This window comes from Xiphophorus maculatus, chromosome 22 (genome assembly GCF_002775205.1).
Source record: "Xiphophorus maculatus strain JP 163 A chromosome 22, X_maculatus-5.0-male, whole genome shotgun sequence".
Lineage (NCBI taxonomy): Eukaryota > Metazoa > Chordata > Actinopteri > Cyprinodontiformes > Poeciliidae > Xiphophorus > Xiphophorus maculatus.
The window spans coordinates 7,468,411-7,485,434 of NC_036464.1; the positions used below are offsets into that span (position 1 = coordinate 7,468,411).

Consider the following 17,024-nt stretch of genomic DNA (forward strand, 5'->3'; position numbering starts at 1 on the left):
CACTTTAGTTTGTGTTCCACACTGACAAGAGTTGCAAGTGAACGTGTTATTGTGTAAAAATAAGCCCTCTAGTTTTGAAGTGTGTAAATTTGCATAGTAATAATGATAATACCATTTGACAGGGCCAGTATACTAATCTGCATAATAATTGTAGAAGCAGTGCAACACAATAAAAATTAGTTTTGGGTGGCAGACAATCATTTACCGCAGTTGAAGTGGATTTATGTGTTTTGCACTCTGATTGCTGTTTAATACCTCTAATTTGTGCTGAACTGTAAGGAGGTAACAGAATACCACAGCACCTTTGATTGAGGCTTAAACATATGAGGTCAGGGGTGTAGCCACATCTGGATTATTAGTCAGAGGAGGCTGAGCGACTGACCAATCACAACTCCTTCTGCTTAATTAAGATTCTGCTGAGGAGCTGTGTACATGATTGCAATAAAGGACCAAACAATAGTGTAACTGTATTCGGCGCGTTATCCTGTTCTGCGAGTGCCTCGTTAGTGAGTCACTGCCAGAGAGGAAATCGAATGAATACAAATTAAATGTGATGGAAGGCATCTCCCCCAGGTAACACACATAGATCTCACATCCACCGACGACTGTACTGGAAATCACGCTCGTGTCAAAGCCTGAACTCTTGTCGTGCAAACTCCCCTTACACCCCAACGGAGCATCCCAAATCAGAGATCAGATCACATGAAAGAGAGCAGGGAGGCAAGCTCTCTGTCACAAAGTCAGGACAGCACAGGAGGACCTTTTTCAAGGCTCTGATTTTCTGACTTCTTGAGCAGTTCAAGTTTCCCTCCAGGAGCTCACATACTGAATAAAACTGAGCTTGCTGAGAAGGCAAAGCTTAAAATGGTTTGTTCAATTTGAATCAACTGCTTCCGTGTCCAAATTCCAAAGAGATTGTGTTTGATTAGCTGTGGGAAATCATTATCGATTTTTATTTGTGAGAGCACAAAGTCATTTGGCATGTGTGGGTTGGAGACACAGAGAACTGTACGTTTGAATGTGTGTGCTGTGGGTTTGGACAATAAAATATGAGCACCGTAGCAAATCTATGTTCGTTTTTACTTTCTATGACATTTATTTTCCATTTGGCTGCCAGCCCAGACATTATCAATCGAATTTTTATTTTTTTCCCCCCGGAAAGCTGAGTAGTTCCAGCAGGTATGGGACATAGTGAGCAGTGTACATAACCTGAGCCTGTTGGCTGGGTTACCATAAGTCCACAGGTCATCAGGATCCAAGCCAGCACATTAATCTGAGTAGAAGATGGACATTACAGATTAAATCAGTGGGCAGTTGTCACCCAAGAGTCTGCTCCATTCAGAGGAACAGTCTGGAAGCAAGTGAAGCCTGGTGACCCACCAGGCTTATAATACACTGGGGGAAACCCTGGAGATGATAAAACATATACCTTTAAGACCAAGAATTGGAATTAGAATTAGTTTTAATCTATTGTGAATTTTCTGTCATGTTCCGATGCTCAAATGTGCAAATTTACCTCAACAAATGTTTGGTCCAACCTTCTTAGCAAATTGCATCCTTCTTGAAGCATTTACCAAGCAGTTGTTGCAATTCTGGCTGGATTCTTTAATGCACATTTTAATGGAGATTATTCAAAGCTGCGCTGAAAAAATTCAAGAGGTGGCCTTGGCTACTCAAAAGGAGAAACAAATAAAGTTTTTCTCTAAGTTTCTTTGCTGATTTTATTCAAATTTCCTCATCATGTGAAGAAATATGTAATTCACACACCCAGAAGCACATCACTGTTCCACATTAGTTGGTTTAATGAAACCTTATCCTGCTCATAACACCCTGGGTAATCTATGATATTATTCTATGGGGTGCTCTCCTTTTAGCTTTACCTTTGACAACCTGAGCGCTGCACTGTTTCCATGGCAATGTTCTTCAAAGTTATTGAAAGCAGGGACACTTATAGGTTCAGCAAGAGAATGAAATAATCTTGCATCAATGAATCGTACTGTACAACAGAAAGCTTTGTATATATTCAGAAAAGATTCCTTAGCTTGTCAAGCACTGATACCCAGCATGGGTTTGCCATTCTCCATAAAAACACTCAAAAAATGGCAGGAAGATGAGCTCAGCGGTGGCTGAGAGAAGTTTTTCACATTCCCTCAAAGGTTGAGAGTGAAAAAACTGGAAAGCGTGGACGCTCCATGTCTTTGTTTTGTTTCATCTCAGCGTCTCGCTTCACCCACACAGTGACCCCCGCCGGGTCGAGTTTATTTTGCAGCGCTGTGAGGCCACGAGAGCTTTGTCTTGACGTCGGTTCTAACCGAGGTTTCTCTCATGTTCGATCCGAAGTGTCTCAGAGAGGGAGAAGTCTCTGTTGTAGAGAGATTTTATCTCCTGCTGCGTTAACTGTCATCGCACTTTGTCAGCTATGTTTGATGTTATTCAGAAATGTTAATATGGGAAAAGCATGTGCAGTAATCAGGGGGATGACCGTGAACCCTGTCAGGGACGTTTTCTTTATCTAACTGTAACTATGAGATGCAAAATGTACAAAAAAATTCTGACAAGATAAATCAAGAAACAAAAGAAGGCGTGAGTCTTTCAAATTTCCCATAAAATTTAAGACAAACATGATATAAATAAAGCCTTCTGGCATGTGATGAGTGACAGGGGAGCTAAATCCATTCTTATCAAACTGTTTATTAAAAGAAATCCTTCAGTGCTTCCATAGAAACAACAATATAATTTTATATTTCTGCCAGTGAGTCAGGTTGACTCCTTTTGCCCTTCAAGAATTGTTTTGAACCTTTGATTCTCTCTGAAAATTAGATTTGGATATTTTAATAAACACCCTGTTATATGATGTTACATTTTTGACAAGTTTGCCGCTCCGAAACTTTTTAGCAGTATGTATTGATGCTAATTTTATTGTATGCCTTGCTTGCTTTCCTTTTGAAAACCATTTTTTTCTTTTATTCCAATAATTGATGAATTAATTTACCTATTTTAAAGTCCTAATTACATCTCACATAATTAATCAACTTTCTGAATACATTTCCAATCCCCTGAGCGCTGCATTAGAAACACTCCTTCTTGTTTACTTGTGTTGACCCTCAGGGTTTTGCAGAATCGGAGCGATGAACATGTTAATGATGCATGTCCTATATACGTGCTTGGTATGTATGAATGGTGCATACTTAAAGAACAACCAGCAGCTGTCTCCATTTTCAGGACTTTCTTTAAATACTCACATTAGCGAGAGTCTGGAAAATCTAACTGGATACTGCAGAGAATAACACACAAGCATGAGCACCCATTCTTTGAATGCTGGAGGTTGAGTGTGTGGAAGTAAATAAACAATACTCTCGGAGATGTTCTCTCACTAAAACCCAGGACTGTTGGTTCTGCACAACAAAGAAGTTAAGCGTAAACCCATGAAACCCTGCTTGGGATTGTTGTAATGCACAATACAACATCTTGGCATGCATTCTTGACTCGGTGAACAATAATTTCTTCTAACAAAAGATAACATGTTTATGAAGTCTTTCCACTGTGGGGATGCTTACATCTCATGGGAGGACAGGTGCTTTGCCATAAGTACTCCCAACGATAGACCGGCATCAAAATAAATCAAACATTCATATGCAAGAAGGCTGCTCTGTATGGCTGCCATTTGTATTCTCCTCCCTGGATGGCTGGCCTTTCTCTTGTGAATATCATCTGGATGTGTTGAGGCTTGTGTCTTGGATCCAGTGCTGAATCAGAGCTGTGTTTTCAGGCAAAGCAACTGGAGGAGCAGGCTGCAGTCTATTTTGGGGGCTTTTTGTTTAACCCAATTACAGTGTCAGAGCGTGCAGACTGAACCACCACCATAAGGTGATGTGTCTCCCTTGAAAACTGGAGCAACAGCGAGGCTGTGCACATGGAAATGTGACGCAAGCAGAGCGATAGCAGGCTGTTTTCATGCAGAGACCGAGAGAAAACAGTTCACACACTGTGGAGGATTCTCTCATACAACACAAGGAATCAGACGCAAGGTTGGGGTTAACATGCAAACGCTGCCCGGGTCATCCTTCCTGTGACCTTGACTGCTATCAGACTGTGAAGCAGTTTCCATCTGCCAAACAATCCCAGACCACAGGAGACAAATCACATCCTTAGCTGAATGGGTTTCATCCACGTATTCATCAATCTGAAAATAAATGCACACCCTAAGATAAGCTTTCAGAGGAGGCCTCATGCCAGGCTGCGGCAACAATGAAAGCATAAAGGCGCTAAATAAACGAAGCTGCGGCGGCGCCACCTGAGGCTCTGTTGTATGAAATCAAGCAGTTTCAATTTGGAGAGTCCTTTTTTTTTTCTTTGCGAGTAAATGAGGTAATCATTTGTAAGGAGGTCGCTGGTGAGGGTGAGATATGAAAACCGTGCTGCTTGTCGAGGGCAGAAAGGAAGAAAACAGGGTTCCTGCAGGGTCCTAAGCATCCTTAAATTTAGTCAGCCCAATTTTAGGTCTTAACCCAGGGTATAAAAAAAACATTAGTTGAACCTAGACTGCAGCAGAAGTCAGTGCATCATAAGCCTCCCATACAGAAGTATTCAGGACTGTCACATTCGTTGTATTAAGCCATTCTTGACTACCCATACCTTCTTCAATGACAGTGCTATCACTGTGCATGATTAGCTACCTGGCCTAAACCTCACAGAGAATATCTGGACTGTTGCAAAGAGAAAGATGAAAGACACCAGCCTGATATTATAGAAACCTGAACTTCCTTTATACCTCTGATGCAGCTTATCTGATGCAGCTATTCATGCAAGAGGAGTGCCGGCTAAGTAAAGAGTGTGTATACTGCACAGTACAATGGACATGAAGATTCTTGATTAGTGTAAGCTGTAGAGACATTCACAGATACATAGTCATGTAACATGTCACTATGTGTAATGCTAATGGAGCAATATAATACATGTTGAACTGCAAAAACATAAAATCTTACTAACTATTTTGGGCTTAGTTTCCAGTGAAAATATCACAAAACACGTGAAATATGACAAAACTAATTTGTAAGTAACTTTTCAGCAAGACATAGGAGTTTGTTTTAAGTTAATAATTCTTTAATATTAATGGAAAAATCCTATTTTCATTAGCAGATTATTTTGCTTATAACATGAGGAAAATGTCTTGTTATACAGTAAGTGATATAATCTGCTAATGGCACCAGTATTTTATCATCAGTATAAAATAATTATTGACTTAAAACAAGCTCCTATATCTTGCTGCAAATTTACATGGAAGTTAGTTTTGTCTCATTTTAAATGTGTAAAGATATTTGCACTAGAAACTACAGTAAGTATAAGTATTTGCAAAAAGATTTAGCATTTTTGCAGTGTGAATTGAATTACTGAATAAAACTTTATGTATATATTCCAACCCTTGGTCCAAATTAATCCTAGAAAGTCATAAATTTAGCCTACTAAAAGTTGTTAAAACCCTGGAAAGAATCTCACTTGTGAGCTTTTCAGTCTGAGCTGCGCTGATGCACTTTTCTCTCAGCATCCGCCCTCCAGCTATCCACCTCAGAAAGCATTTTAGGGGCTATTGAAGTAGGGCAGATGACAGTTTTTCCTCTGTTTCTCTTTTGTCAGCTGTGCAACCTCAACACCACTTTCAGATCCCAGATATGAATCACAGCAGGACCCAAACGCTTTCATTTTCTCATGCGTCTCCTCTCTTGTGAGATGTTGGGTTGTTACCACAATCTCACATCAGCCCACTTTAACATAAGCGAGATAAGAGGGCCTCATATGTAACTGAGCAATCCATTAAACCATCAGCCTGCGGTTTCTGATATACAGTGTAATACAGCCAAACTCTGTTAAGAAAGGCTGAATTGAGGGTCACTGGAATGCAAAGGTGACTTTATTTCTTCTTTTTTTTTTCGCTTGGTGTGGACACAACCTCAGTGAAACTGTGCCTGTGGGAAATCATTATTGTTGCAGGTAACGCTGACAGAAGCAGGAAGACTGAAACACAGCAGATGTGGGAACTTGTTAGGAACTTTATATGCCATTGTACCCTTCAAGAGACATCACTTCTAATTAGGTCTCCATGGATAACTATAGGCATCTGGACTCCTTCCTATGAACGGACACACACACACACACACACACACAAACACAGAATGTGCTTCATTTCAGCCTCGTTTGAATTATGTTATTGTCATGTAGTGTCTGACCGAGAGCCAGTTGGAGCTATTGCGCCATCTGGTGGTGGTTTTGACCTTCAGCACGTCTACGAGGCTTTTTGCTCTGCATTCATGCATATGAACCAGGTGTTCCTGTGGTGCTGCATCTCATTGCAGCCTGCAGCAATCTATCACTCGCCTCAGCGTTCAGTCGGGTCACTTATCTAAATATTCATCCAGGCATGCATTGATTTTTCCAGATGTGGTCAACCTTGGATTGATCTCTCTGTGAACAGTTTATGTGACCAGCTAGAAGATGTAAAAATCTATCCGAGACGGAGGAGCCATACCAATCCGATCCTGTCTATCCAGAGAAAGCGTTCTGGGTTTCCTCACAGTCTAAAAAAGAAGACTAGAATTTGACATTTCTGGGACTGGATAATTATGGAAGAAGAAAAGTGAGAAAAAGTTATTTTATTTCCAGATTTCATTATCTAAATATTGTCTCCTTAAGTCTTTCTTTCATTTTCTTGTGGTCTTTGTTTGTGGTCAGAAAAAACAAAGATGGAGCTACTTTGTGACCGTGAACAAAAACGTTTGGAGGCATCAGCTTGTGGTTTTGTAACCAAAGAATATAGTGCACAATATTATGCATGTTGGCAGTAGCATCATTTTGTATTCCTGTTTTGCTGCTAGTAGTATAGCCTCATTATGCAACGTGAATGAACATAATGAAGAATTAATATTCAACTTCATATCAGCCACTTCATTATTAGCATTAAACCTTTGCATGGCCCTGACCTATCCAATCTAAATAAACATAAATAAAGATTCACTGCTGCCAAGTCTGCTAAAATCATTGGTCAAATGTTCAGCCAGAATTGCCAGAAACTTGCTAGTGATTTAAAAAAATAGTTTGGTTGAGGTGCAGCTTCCTAAGAGACATTCATTCAAATATTATTCTGAGTGTATCATGTGTATATTTGAGCCTGCATGAAATTGAGAAAATCCATGATAAATTAAAGCTTGTGCACTCAATACTTGTTTTGGAAAATTATTGTAGTTGTGTCATCAGTTAACGCTGAAATTGTTCTTTGAATAACCTATTAAAAGACAGTTCATGCTGATGATGAGTGTTAAAAAAACTACTCATGTAAATCCAAAAAACTCAGATAATTTCTCCCCAGCTTTTGTTTTGCTGCTTCATTGTTTTTCTGACAAACCCACCAGCATAAAACTGAACATAAATAAAAGTTAAAAACTCGTTGGTGAACCTACTGCAGACTTTAACAGCTGGAGAGACAACATGTGCTGCTCCCACAGGAATCAGCAGAGACCAAAGGAAGGATTAAAGGAGGATGAATATTTTTACATAACTCACAGTGAACACTTTTATTGTTTTCTTGTTAATTGTGTGTAAGTCGGGATTTCTTAGCCACAAAAGTTCTACCAACTGAAGCTTTTTTGTGAACATATTGGTTTTACTCTTGCTAAAATTCCTATTGGATTAGCACTGTTGTTTTGAAGTTAAATGTTAGATTTCATCATGTTTTACAAGGTTTATTGATTAAATTTCATGAAAACAATAGAGAGAAAAAATATCAATGTGTTTTCCATATGATTTATTTATATCTCTGAACAGAGAAACATACAGGGATCCAGTATCATGGGAGAAAAAAGATATACACAGAATAAACATTAAACTGTAGATAAATAGAAGAAGGTAAAACAGAATAAATACAAACTTGGAATGTGTCGAGCTTTTCCACTGAGGTAGAAGCTGCATTTACAATCATTATATCTGTTCTGCTGCTGCTGGTTTACCTGTATCCTTGACAGCATGACAACATTAAGTCACTTTTGCATCAAATCGGCAAACATCAGTCTAACAAACTACATCTTTATAACCAGTTTTAAGGCACCTGGAAAGTAACAATAGCTGGTTCTTTACTATAAGGAATGATTAATGTCTTAAAGCTTATCCTGGTTAAATCAAGGTACCAGATTTTATCTCCTCTGTTATGAAATTCTTCAGTCGGTGACTTTGATAAAGTGCTTAATAGTAAACTGTGGTCACTTAGTATTAAATGAAAAATACACCTCGATTTCAGTGTGTAACTCCTGTCAGTAGTATTATTACAAAGTACCTTTACTTTTTCTAAGAATAAAAGACATCAGCAAAACATAAAACACACCCGACAGCAGTGCTTGGAGGAGTTACGACAGAGCTGACAGAACAGGACAATTCATCTCGGCTTATTTTGTTAAAGTAAACAGCGTCTAAGCGCTGACGTCCATTTTTCTCTTTGAATCTGTCGTAGGAGGGTTGCCCTGACAATATGTCATACGGGTGTTAGCACAGTAAGTCACAGACTTATTTTAGTACAAGTTTTCCTCAGCAAGTCCATCTGCAGGGAGACAAACAGTACAGAGAGTGGAAATTAGTTCTGGATATAGATAGCTGATATTTACCCTCTTACAGATCTTTTTTGCTTTTTTGTCGCACCTAGATGTTTCATATTATCTGAATTTTAATATCAGACATTGGTAAACATCACATGATAATTTTGTTTATTACGATAAAATCTAAACCAGACAGACTTTATGTGAAAAAGCATTGTTTTGGTTCGGTTTCACTGCTGGACCTGTACAATCAAGAAATAATTCAGACAATATAATGTAGGCCTGGTGCGGAAAATGTTGCAGACATTTTTTTATAAGGCTTTATGAGAGCCAAAAATGGAGAAAACATGGAATAGTGGTGAACCAGGAATTGTTGGTCTGTCAAAATTATTTCTGGAAGGCTTTAATGAGTTCAATGGAAACAGTTTATTTGCATAAAAAAGTGTGATCAATCACCGGATGTTACTACTGGCGGAAAAGATAAAGAAGACGACAGGAAGTGGAAGGCGGATGATGACGCAGTGTTTTTAATGACTTATTGTGTGAACAAACTTATTCACATTTGATTTTAAATGTGTTTCTTATTTAATGGGAACACAGCAGTTGCATAATTGTGTTTTTTTTTTTTTTACATTAGTGGAATATTGACAAAGTTTTTCCCACATTTGTAGTTGAAACACAGCTATCAATTCACAATACAGAGTGATTCAAAGTTTCTCCACAGCCATTTTTTTGGTTTAAGGGGCAGCAATGTTTCCATGTAAGGTCAGGTTGTTTTGGATATTTTTTTTCCCTTAATAAATTAAGTCATCACCTCAAAATGGTAATTTGGAAAATCTATTTGATTTGACAAAATAGAAATCTGTAAGGGGGTAAATATTTTTCTTCTCAGCAAAATATTGTATGCTTTAGGAAAGCTTACCTTGCTGGAGGCTCCTCTGCATGTAGTGGTTGAGTTGATGCAACCCAGTGTTTCTGCCTTGGTTTCCCAGCTGCACATTGAAGGGATATATGGTGAAGCCACCTGAGCTGACCGGCTCCCCTGAAACGAGGCCCTGCTGGTAGCTGCAGGAAACAACGTCAGGACTGGACGGACTACTTTTCCTAGAGACCACGTTCAAGTCTTTGAGGATGCTGTCTAATGTGCAGTCATCATAAACCTGCTCCTGCTTTGGGAGAAGGGCTGAAGGAATAGGGGAGCCTTGGAGCCAGTCAGTGTTGGCTGCCGGCGTCGCGTTTTGTAGAGGATTCAGGCTGCGGTGCAGATTGAAGGTGCTGGCAAGAGAGGAGATCTGCTGGGCCAGGATGCTGATGGCCGCCTGCTCCCTCTCGTCATAGAGGTCCGGCTCTGCAGTCACCGGAGACTGGGTGGGAGTCAGAATGCTGGAATGGATGAGAAGTTCTTGTTGGGGCACCTGATGAAGCTGAACCAGACTGCCCCCTTGTGGATCGTCCAGAAGGTTGAAGTCGTCCGGATGCAGGGACGCGCTCTCCCCTTGGCCCTCGCATGTTTCCGACATGAAGAAACAGTCTGGCACCAATCGAGCGTCAGCCGGACAAGCCTGGAAGTCATAGTTTGGAGATGAAGAAGAGGACGAGGAGGAATGCGGGGAGCTGCCGGTGAACAGGTCAAAGTCTCTGTGTTCAAAGACTTGGTCAGAGGTCGTGAGTAAAGAGTCAGCAGGTGATTGGAGACAAGCGAGTCTCGTGTCCTGGTAGGAGTAGTAAGAGGGAGAGGCGTCAGGAGAGGTTGGCAGCTGATCTTCACATGCATGAACATCCATCAGGAGGTCAGAGTTCAGCTCCTCCGGCTGCAGAGTGGAGCTGGACGAGGCTGGACTGTAGGGAGGGGTGAACAGCACGGGGCTCTCACCCAGGGGAATCGGGGAGCCGTTACCCTGGGAGGACGGGCAAAACGCACAGTAAATGTCTTCCTCAGACTCCGTTCTTGTTCTGGTTCCAAGTTCCTCACTTTGGCTGCCACACATCCTCCGCCTTTTAAAACATTTAGCGCTGACGCTCCGACTCTGAGGCACCTCTGGAGCAAAGTAGAGGTAATTTGGCACAGACGGTGGCTTGAAGGCAGCACTGCTGATTTTCTTCTGCAGAAATTTGGCCTCAGTTTCGCTGTGAGATTAAAAAAGATGTGTTAAGAGACTTTTAAAAGTGAAACGCTGTCAGTTCGGGGTTGCCTGAGAGCCTCATCACACCTGATGATGTAGTTAATGCAGCTGATGCTCTGGCACTCTGGGTCCTTGTTAGCTCGGATATAGATCCAGGTCCATGACAGATCTGTGCTCTGGAGCCTCAGGATCATCTCTACCTGGAAGCCCTCTTCTGCCTGCACTGGAGAAAAAGGCAATTACGCTTATTATAAAGGATAGAAACAAGTTATTCACCAATAAAAACCTGGCCGCTAGCCTTAAAAATATAAAAAAATACTTACTTAAACTTTTATGAGAAGTTGCAGCCAATGGCAGATCTTCAGGATGCAAGAGGCTGTACCATGATCGGTTGATCATTTCCTCCCTTGAATACCCCAAATAGTATAAAACACTAAAAAAGTAAAAATAAATAACAATCAGAAACCACAGATGGCGATCCTTGCCTAAGGATATGAAAACACAACAGGAAAATGTGATGTAAATCCACTGCTTTGTCCAAAACTGACCTACAAATGGCTTTTTCACCGCAGTTTGAACAGCCCAATTCCGATCTTTTCTCCCAAAAAATCTGATTTATGCCATGTCCAAATGTGTTCTCAAAGTGTCTTCAGTCTGAACGGTCTTGCCGATTATCTGGCTTTTATGTCACTGATGTGGGAAATGTGTTGTAATTTTGCACCAGAAAAAGGAAGAGGTGCTAAATATGGATGCAAACAATGGCTGAAAATTATTTTGGCTACTCCTGGCTCTGATTACATCAAAACAAACACACAAACATCCATACAGTAATTACAGTCAATACTCCACAAAAGCCATTGCTATTAATTGTGTTTTGTTTTTATTGGATTCTTTAATTTTCTTATGACCTTGTGATGATACTGTCGGCTCCATTGCTGAATAAACTATAAAAATCGATCCATAAACAACTCCATGTAATATTACGTCTGTAAACAGTGCAATGCTGTGTGATCTCAACGTTAGGAGACAAAAACCGTTCGCATAAGTCTGACTGCGGCCGGGTTTACTTAGCTCCCTGACCATGTAAAAAAAATTATATTTCAGCAAAAAAAATCAGAATAACGCATGAAGACCTGCTGTGTGAACGTAGCCTAAGCTGTGGAGTTTGTGTTTACCTGTCTGAGAGCTGAGTGAAGCTCATGTCCAGCCTGTGGGTGCTGCTGAAGCTGTGGCAGAAGTGAGAGTCGGCTCCGGTCAGGCGATTCACCGTGGGGGTGCAGAGGGCCACAAACAAAGGCTGGACGGTGGGCGCGGCTGCAGACGAGGGCTGAGGGAAGAACTGGAAGCCTCCTCTGACCAGCATGGAGCAGCAACTTCCAAACTGGAGCTTAAAGGCTTTGGAGGCCAGCATGCAACACACGAAGCTCCTCTCTGAGAAGAATAAAGCAAAATGGAAATGTAGTCTTTATAAATGCTGAAACTTTACAACCACAATAAAAGCACCCACAGTTTACTTCTTTAGGTTGACTGGAGTTTCTAGGAACTTTCAATTAATAATCCATGAATTTCTGTTGCTTATAAATAAGATATTAAACAAAGGCCCATATTAGCCACAAGGCAGAACCAGAACTGGCATTTATCTTGTTGGGGTTGCAGGAAAGGTGAAGGAAATCTCCAACGCTCACTGCAGCGTAAACAAGTCTCCATAACAACCGCTAGACACTGCTTACATGCCAGGCAGAAAAACAGCGTTTTCTGCTCAACAAAGCTCTGTACTGAGATTTAATCTGGCACTTGGTTTCCATCAGAGGAGACTTGAGATTAAGCATTTCAACAGAAAAACACTCCAGGTGAGCTGATGTGTGCCTGTCTCTCTTCCAAAGGCCCTGAGAACTTATTGGAGTTTTATTTGAAGTCTTGTCAAATAAGAAAATCTGGTGAAGTTATAAACTGAAGTTGGTCATGTTTGGGTTTTCTGGCTCTACAACTACACATTTTTTACTTCTATTTGTGCAAAAACTTTACTCAAAATGAATGTCTTTTCTTTAGAATTGCTGCAAAACAAGATATATTCATCTTAGTCAGGGTTCCCAATAAATGTGGACAGTATAGTCTGATTGCAGAAGAATTTGGTTTACTTTTAAGCTTCAACCTATAACTAAAGGAATTTATTGTTACCTGAAAATAAGTTGCTTTCCATGTTGAGGTTGGAGCGAATAATATCCACATCAGATTGTTCCACTAAGTCATAGATTGTGTCTCCTTGTAGAACATCTACCTGGAAAAGCAACACATGGTTACATTAACAGATCAAAGTCTATAAAGAAGCAAAACAGTAAAAATGTGGGGCTTGAACGCTCACCATAGACAGGCCGAGGTATTCAGCCACATTTTCCGACACATAAACCAGTCTGCCTTGAGCGGTGGTGACGAGGACGAATCCGTGCAGAGCGTCCAGGAAGGCCTCGTACTGCAGAGCGCTCTGGGACTGTTCCCCAGCCGGGAGCCCTGCAGCATGAGAGGACGAGTTCAGTCATTGTTTCACCACCTCTGTCTCTGCAGATTGTCACAGCTGCCATGTTTTTGATGTTGTTCATATAACACTTTTAAACTGAGCTTCATAATCCTCTCTGTAAGGCAGTGTGAATCTAAATGTGGTGTTGAAGAAAATATGCTGAATTAAGAGTAGCACTACATCATTTCGAATCAAGTAAAAGTAAAAAGTAAAAACTTATTTGGTTACTAAAGTACTGAGTACTCCATGTACTCCATTCATATAAATAACAGAATTACAAAATAACAACATCCAGCAAAAGAAACGTTTTTACAAATTAATTTCTTTCATTAAAAAAAGTATTAAACTTTTATCAAAAACTGCAGGTGTGTGTCTGGTGACTTTTGTTGTCAAAACAAGCTTGTTTTTCCTTCAGTGAAGTTACTCGTTCAGAAATTTCCCTCAAGTAAGAGCATCAATACTTAATAAACTCACTCAAGAACAAGTAAAAAGTACAGCGTAGTAAAAATACTCCTAAAAGTACCTTTTTTCTCCCCAAAGTTACACAAGTAAAAGTAACAGGGTAAATTTAACTTGAGATAAGTTTGAAGAACTCACCCTGGAAGAGTACAGATTTGCGGATGTAGGTGCAGATGGCAGCCATGGAGTGAAGGTACGACAGGCGCTCCTGGTCCTCCTGGCTGATGGGGAGCAGAGAGCGCATATTCCTGATTTCATGGTTGATGTGGTCTCTCCGGGCTTTGGAGGCTCCTTTGGTGGACCTGTGGGAGACCATGATTGCTGGTGTGAGAGCTGTGACCTAAAAATCTAGAAAAATTGTCAAGAAACTAATCTGGTTTCATTCTGTTCACTTCAAAACAAAACACAGATTTGGCCTCGTCTGAGCTACAGCCCACTTTGAATATGAAGAGTTCCTATGGAAACGGCTGGCAGGAGAGGCTGAGTAGAGCGATGAGGGCTCTCCGTGCACTTAGTCTGCATGATCAGTCTGTCTGGGTCCATCCTCACAGAGCCTTGGGTTTTTATAGCTGCCGGGGCTCCGGGAGTGGGCGTCACGCACACAGAGAAGGAGGGGCGGCCGGACTCCTCGTTCTCCCTTCATTGCCTTATACAGTGGGCGTCCTTGGAGCGGGAGCACCCCACGTCACACCACACAGAAAGTGCCACAAAAGGAGAGTGAGATCACTCTGTATCCAAGCATGATCACAATCAAACTCCTGATCAGATATTAATATTAAATTCAGTTTATAAATAGGGCTTAGTAATAAAAAAAGGGATAAATTATTGGATTAGTTTTGAGCGCATCATCTCCACCTTGTGTCTCAAAAGCCTATAAAATGCCATAACAATAAAATGCATTAATCCCAACCAGCAAACATACAGGAAAACTGGGAAGGTGTGCAAATGGAAATTTAAATTGTTCCAATTATTTCACCTCTTTGTTCTTCTTCTTTCATTTAGAAACCAGCTTAGACTGTGCAGAAGCCTTTCAAACCAAAATAAGAGTTAAATGCTCCTGGCTCACAAACAAGATGGCATCTGATTACAAAGAGACAATTTTCAATATGAGGAAAAGTCACAGAATTGCAAGACATTGGTCAAAAAAATGAGAGAATAATTACTCAGTTGCTAGACGACAAGAAGTAAATGGATTGAAGTTGGGTTTTTACAAACCATTCAATAAAAACTGCATATTCAACCCCCTTTTCGTTGATACCACTAAATAAAACACAATTTAACACATCTGACCCCTAGAGCACTGATAGGTTAAAAGACCTACTGAGACACATTAGTCAGAAGGCCCATGGTCACTCTAGAGGTGCAACAGAGACCAAGAGCTCAGGTGGAAGAATCTGTTGACAGCTACTACTTGTTTGATTCATAAATCTTTATGTAGGAGTGGCAAGAAGAAAGCCACTGTTGGAAGAAAAACAGAAGAAATCCTGCTTATATTGCCACAAAACGTGCTGGGAGACGCAGCAAACGGGTCAAAGAAGGTTATATGAGAGCTGAACCAGCAATGTTCTGAGGGGATGAAGTTGAAATATAACTATATTTGTGATTGTAACACGAAAATATGTGATAAAAGGTCACCGTTTGGTTAAATGATTCAGTTCCAGTCAATTAAAGAATCAACTACCGCAGCATTCAATTAACCTGTAATGTAACCTGTACCACCAGAGGCACACGCACCCCCGTTTGAGCACCGATCAGAAAAGAAGAACTGACCTGAACCTCCTGCAGGCGGAGCGGCGCTGATCTCCGGGCGGATGGTGGGATGTGCACGGAGAGCTGACGGGACTTTTGCAGGCGTTACACCAAAGAGCCATTGTGGCGATTAAGACCTGAAGGTGCAGCGCATCCAAGATGTTTAGTCTTCCTTAGAAAGGAAAAAAAAACTTAACTTTTCATGCAGATGCAAGCAGACAGCTGTTTGAGGGTCAAACCTGCAGCCTCTTCGCATCTCAAACCTCCGCGGTCTCTGGGTGATGAGTGCCAGCCACTTGCTGCCGCCCCTCCTTTTATAGCCCCCTCCAACCAAACCCGACACCTCTCAGAGAAAACTCCGAGATAATCTCACTTATTGTGACGCGATGACAGCCGACCGAAGCCAGTTATATTTAGTTTAACGATTCCTAATAATAACCCGCCGGACTGGAAGTGGGAGTCGGCTCTGCAGGGATGTGAAGCGTCATTATGAAAGAAAAGAAGAAAAGAAAAACTGTTTGACTTTTAAATTACATCTCCAAACAATCAGCGGCTCCTATAGTTTTAAATATTAATCTATGAAGACTTTTCTCTGTGACGTTCTCCTCTAAGGAGCTTTATTTAGGTCCAAACACTCAACCAGACCCTGGATAAATCGGGCTGGAAGTGATTTCCTACTCAGAACCTGCATGAATAACTCAATTTTACACACTTTTGTTGAAGGACATGCAATTATAGAGTCTAGCCTCTGCACTCTTGTTTTGTTGACTAAGAGATTTACTTTGCTTCAAATAACCAATAAGTTCGCTTATGAAAGCACAATTGTGATTTTAGGGATTCTTTGGTTATATGTGAAGTTTGCAACTTGTCCAGTAATGGTAGAATAGCTTTTTTCTTACACACAACAGCTCGAATTTGTCACATTTTTCAGAAAACATTGAATACAATCAGTATTAGAATAATCATTTAAGACCTTCAGAGGGATTATCTGCACTGTGAAAACCTAAAATGATTACTCAGTTCACTCTGTCACTGCAGTAGGATATATGCTTCACAAGATTACTTCAAATAGCAAAAAGAAAGAAAGAAACCTGCAACACGATCGACTATAAACGTTTTTGCATTTTGCAAAGTCTAAAACTTTTCTATAATATTTTATTTTTAAGACTCTTTGTGTTGAGACAAGAATGAGTTAAATAAAACGTATCAAAGTAAATCAAAAATGATATAACCAATTATATTGTTGTTAAACTATATTGTTAAGAATCCACTAAGCAGTGGCTGATTTTTATTTGGTCAACATGGCTCTCTGCCCAGGGAGGGATAGTTTCAGGGAGTGACAGGAGCAATCAAATATAATAAATAAATAGTTAAAGTTATTAGTATTTTAGAAAGTCATTGCACCAAACATTTTTATCATATCATATCAGCTCTATAGAAGATAAATTTGTTGTGCAAAGTAAATACTGAAAATTAAGCTACTGACAAATGAAGCTGAATATCATTTTATAATTCCAGTAGTTTAATAATTTTGCCATTTTCTAAGTTAATGTGATTATGACATTTACATAGTTAAGGTTATTTGATAAAAAGTTATTATTA

The 17,024-nt window shown here is 40.3% G+C and overlaps 1 protein-coding gene across 2 annotated transcripts; it reads right to left on the reverse strand.

Moving 5' to 3' along the window:
* Nucleotides 1-7,778: 7,778 nt before the first annotated feature.
* On the reverse strand, nucleotides 7,779-15,679 carry LOC102235870 (neuronal PAS domain-containing protein 4-like). Of its 2 annotated transcripts, none has more exons than XM_023327120.1 (9): nucleotides 15,444-15,679; nucleotides 13,812-13,975; nucleotides 13,062-13,207; nucleotides 12,878-12,977; nucleotides 11,875-12,130; nucleotides 11,023-11,132; nucleotides 10,787-10,922; nucleotides 9,499-10,703; nucleotides 7,779-8,581 (listed from the first exon to the last, which is right to left on the reverse strand). In XM_023327120.1, the coding sequence occupies exons 1-9, from the start codon at nucleotides 15,542-15,544 to the stop codon at nucleotides 8,553-8,555; spliced, it is 2,247 nt and encodes a 748-aa protein (XP_023182888.1). In that variant the 5' UTR covers nucleotides 15,545-15,679; the 3' UTR covers nucleotides 7,779-8,552. The 2 variants fall into 2 exon arrangements, with proteins under 2 accessions (XP_023182888.1, XP_023182889.1); XM_023327121.1 differs by lacking the exon at nucleotides 15,444-15,679 and adding an exon at nucleotides 14,111-14,243.
* Between the last annotated feature and the right edge of the window lie 1,345 nt (nucleotides 15,680-17,024).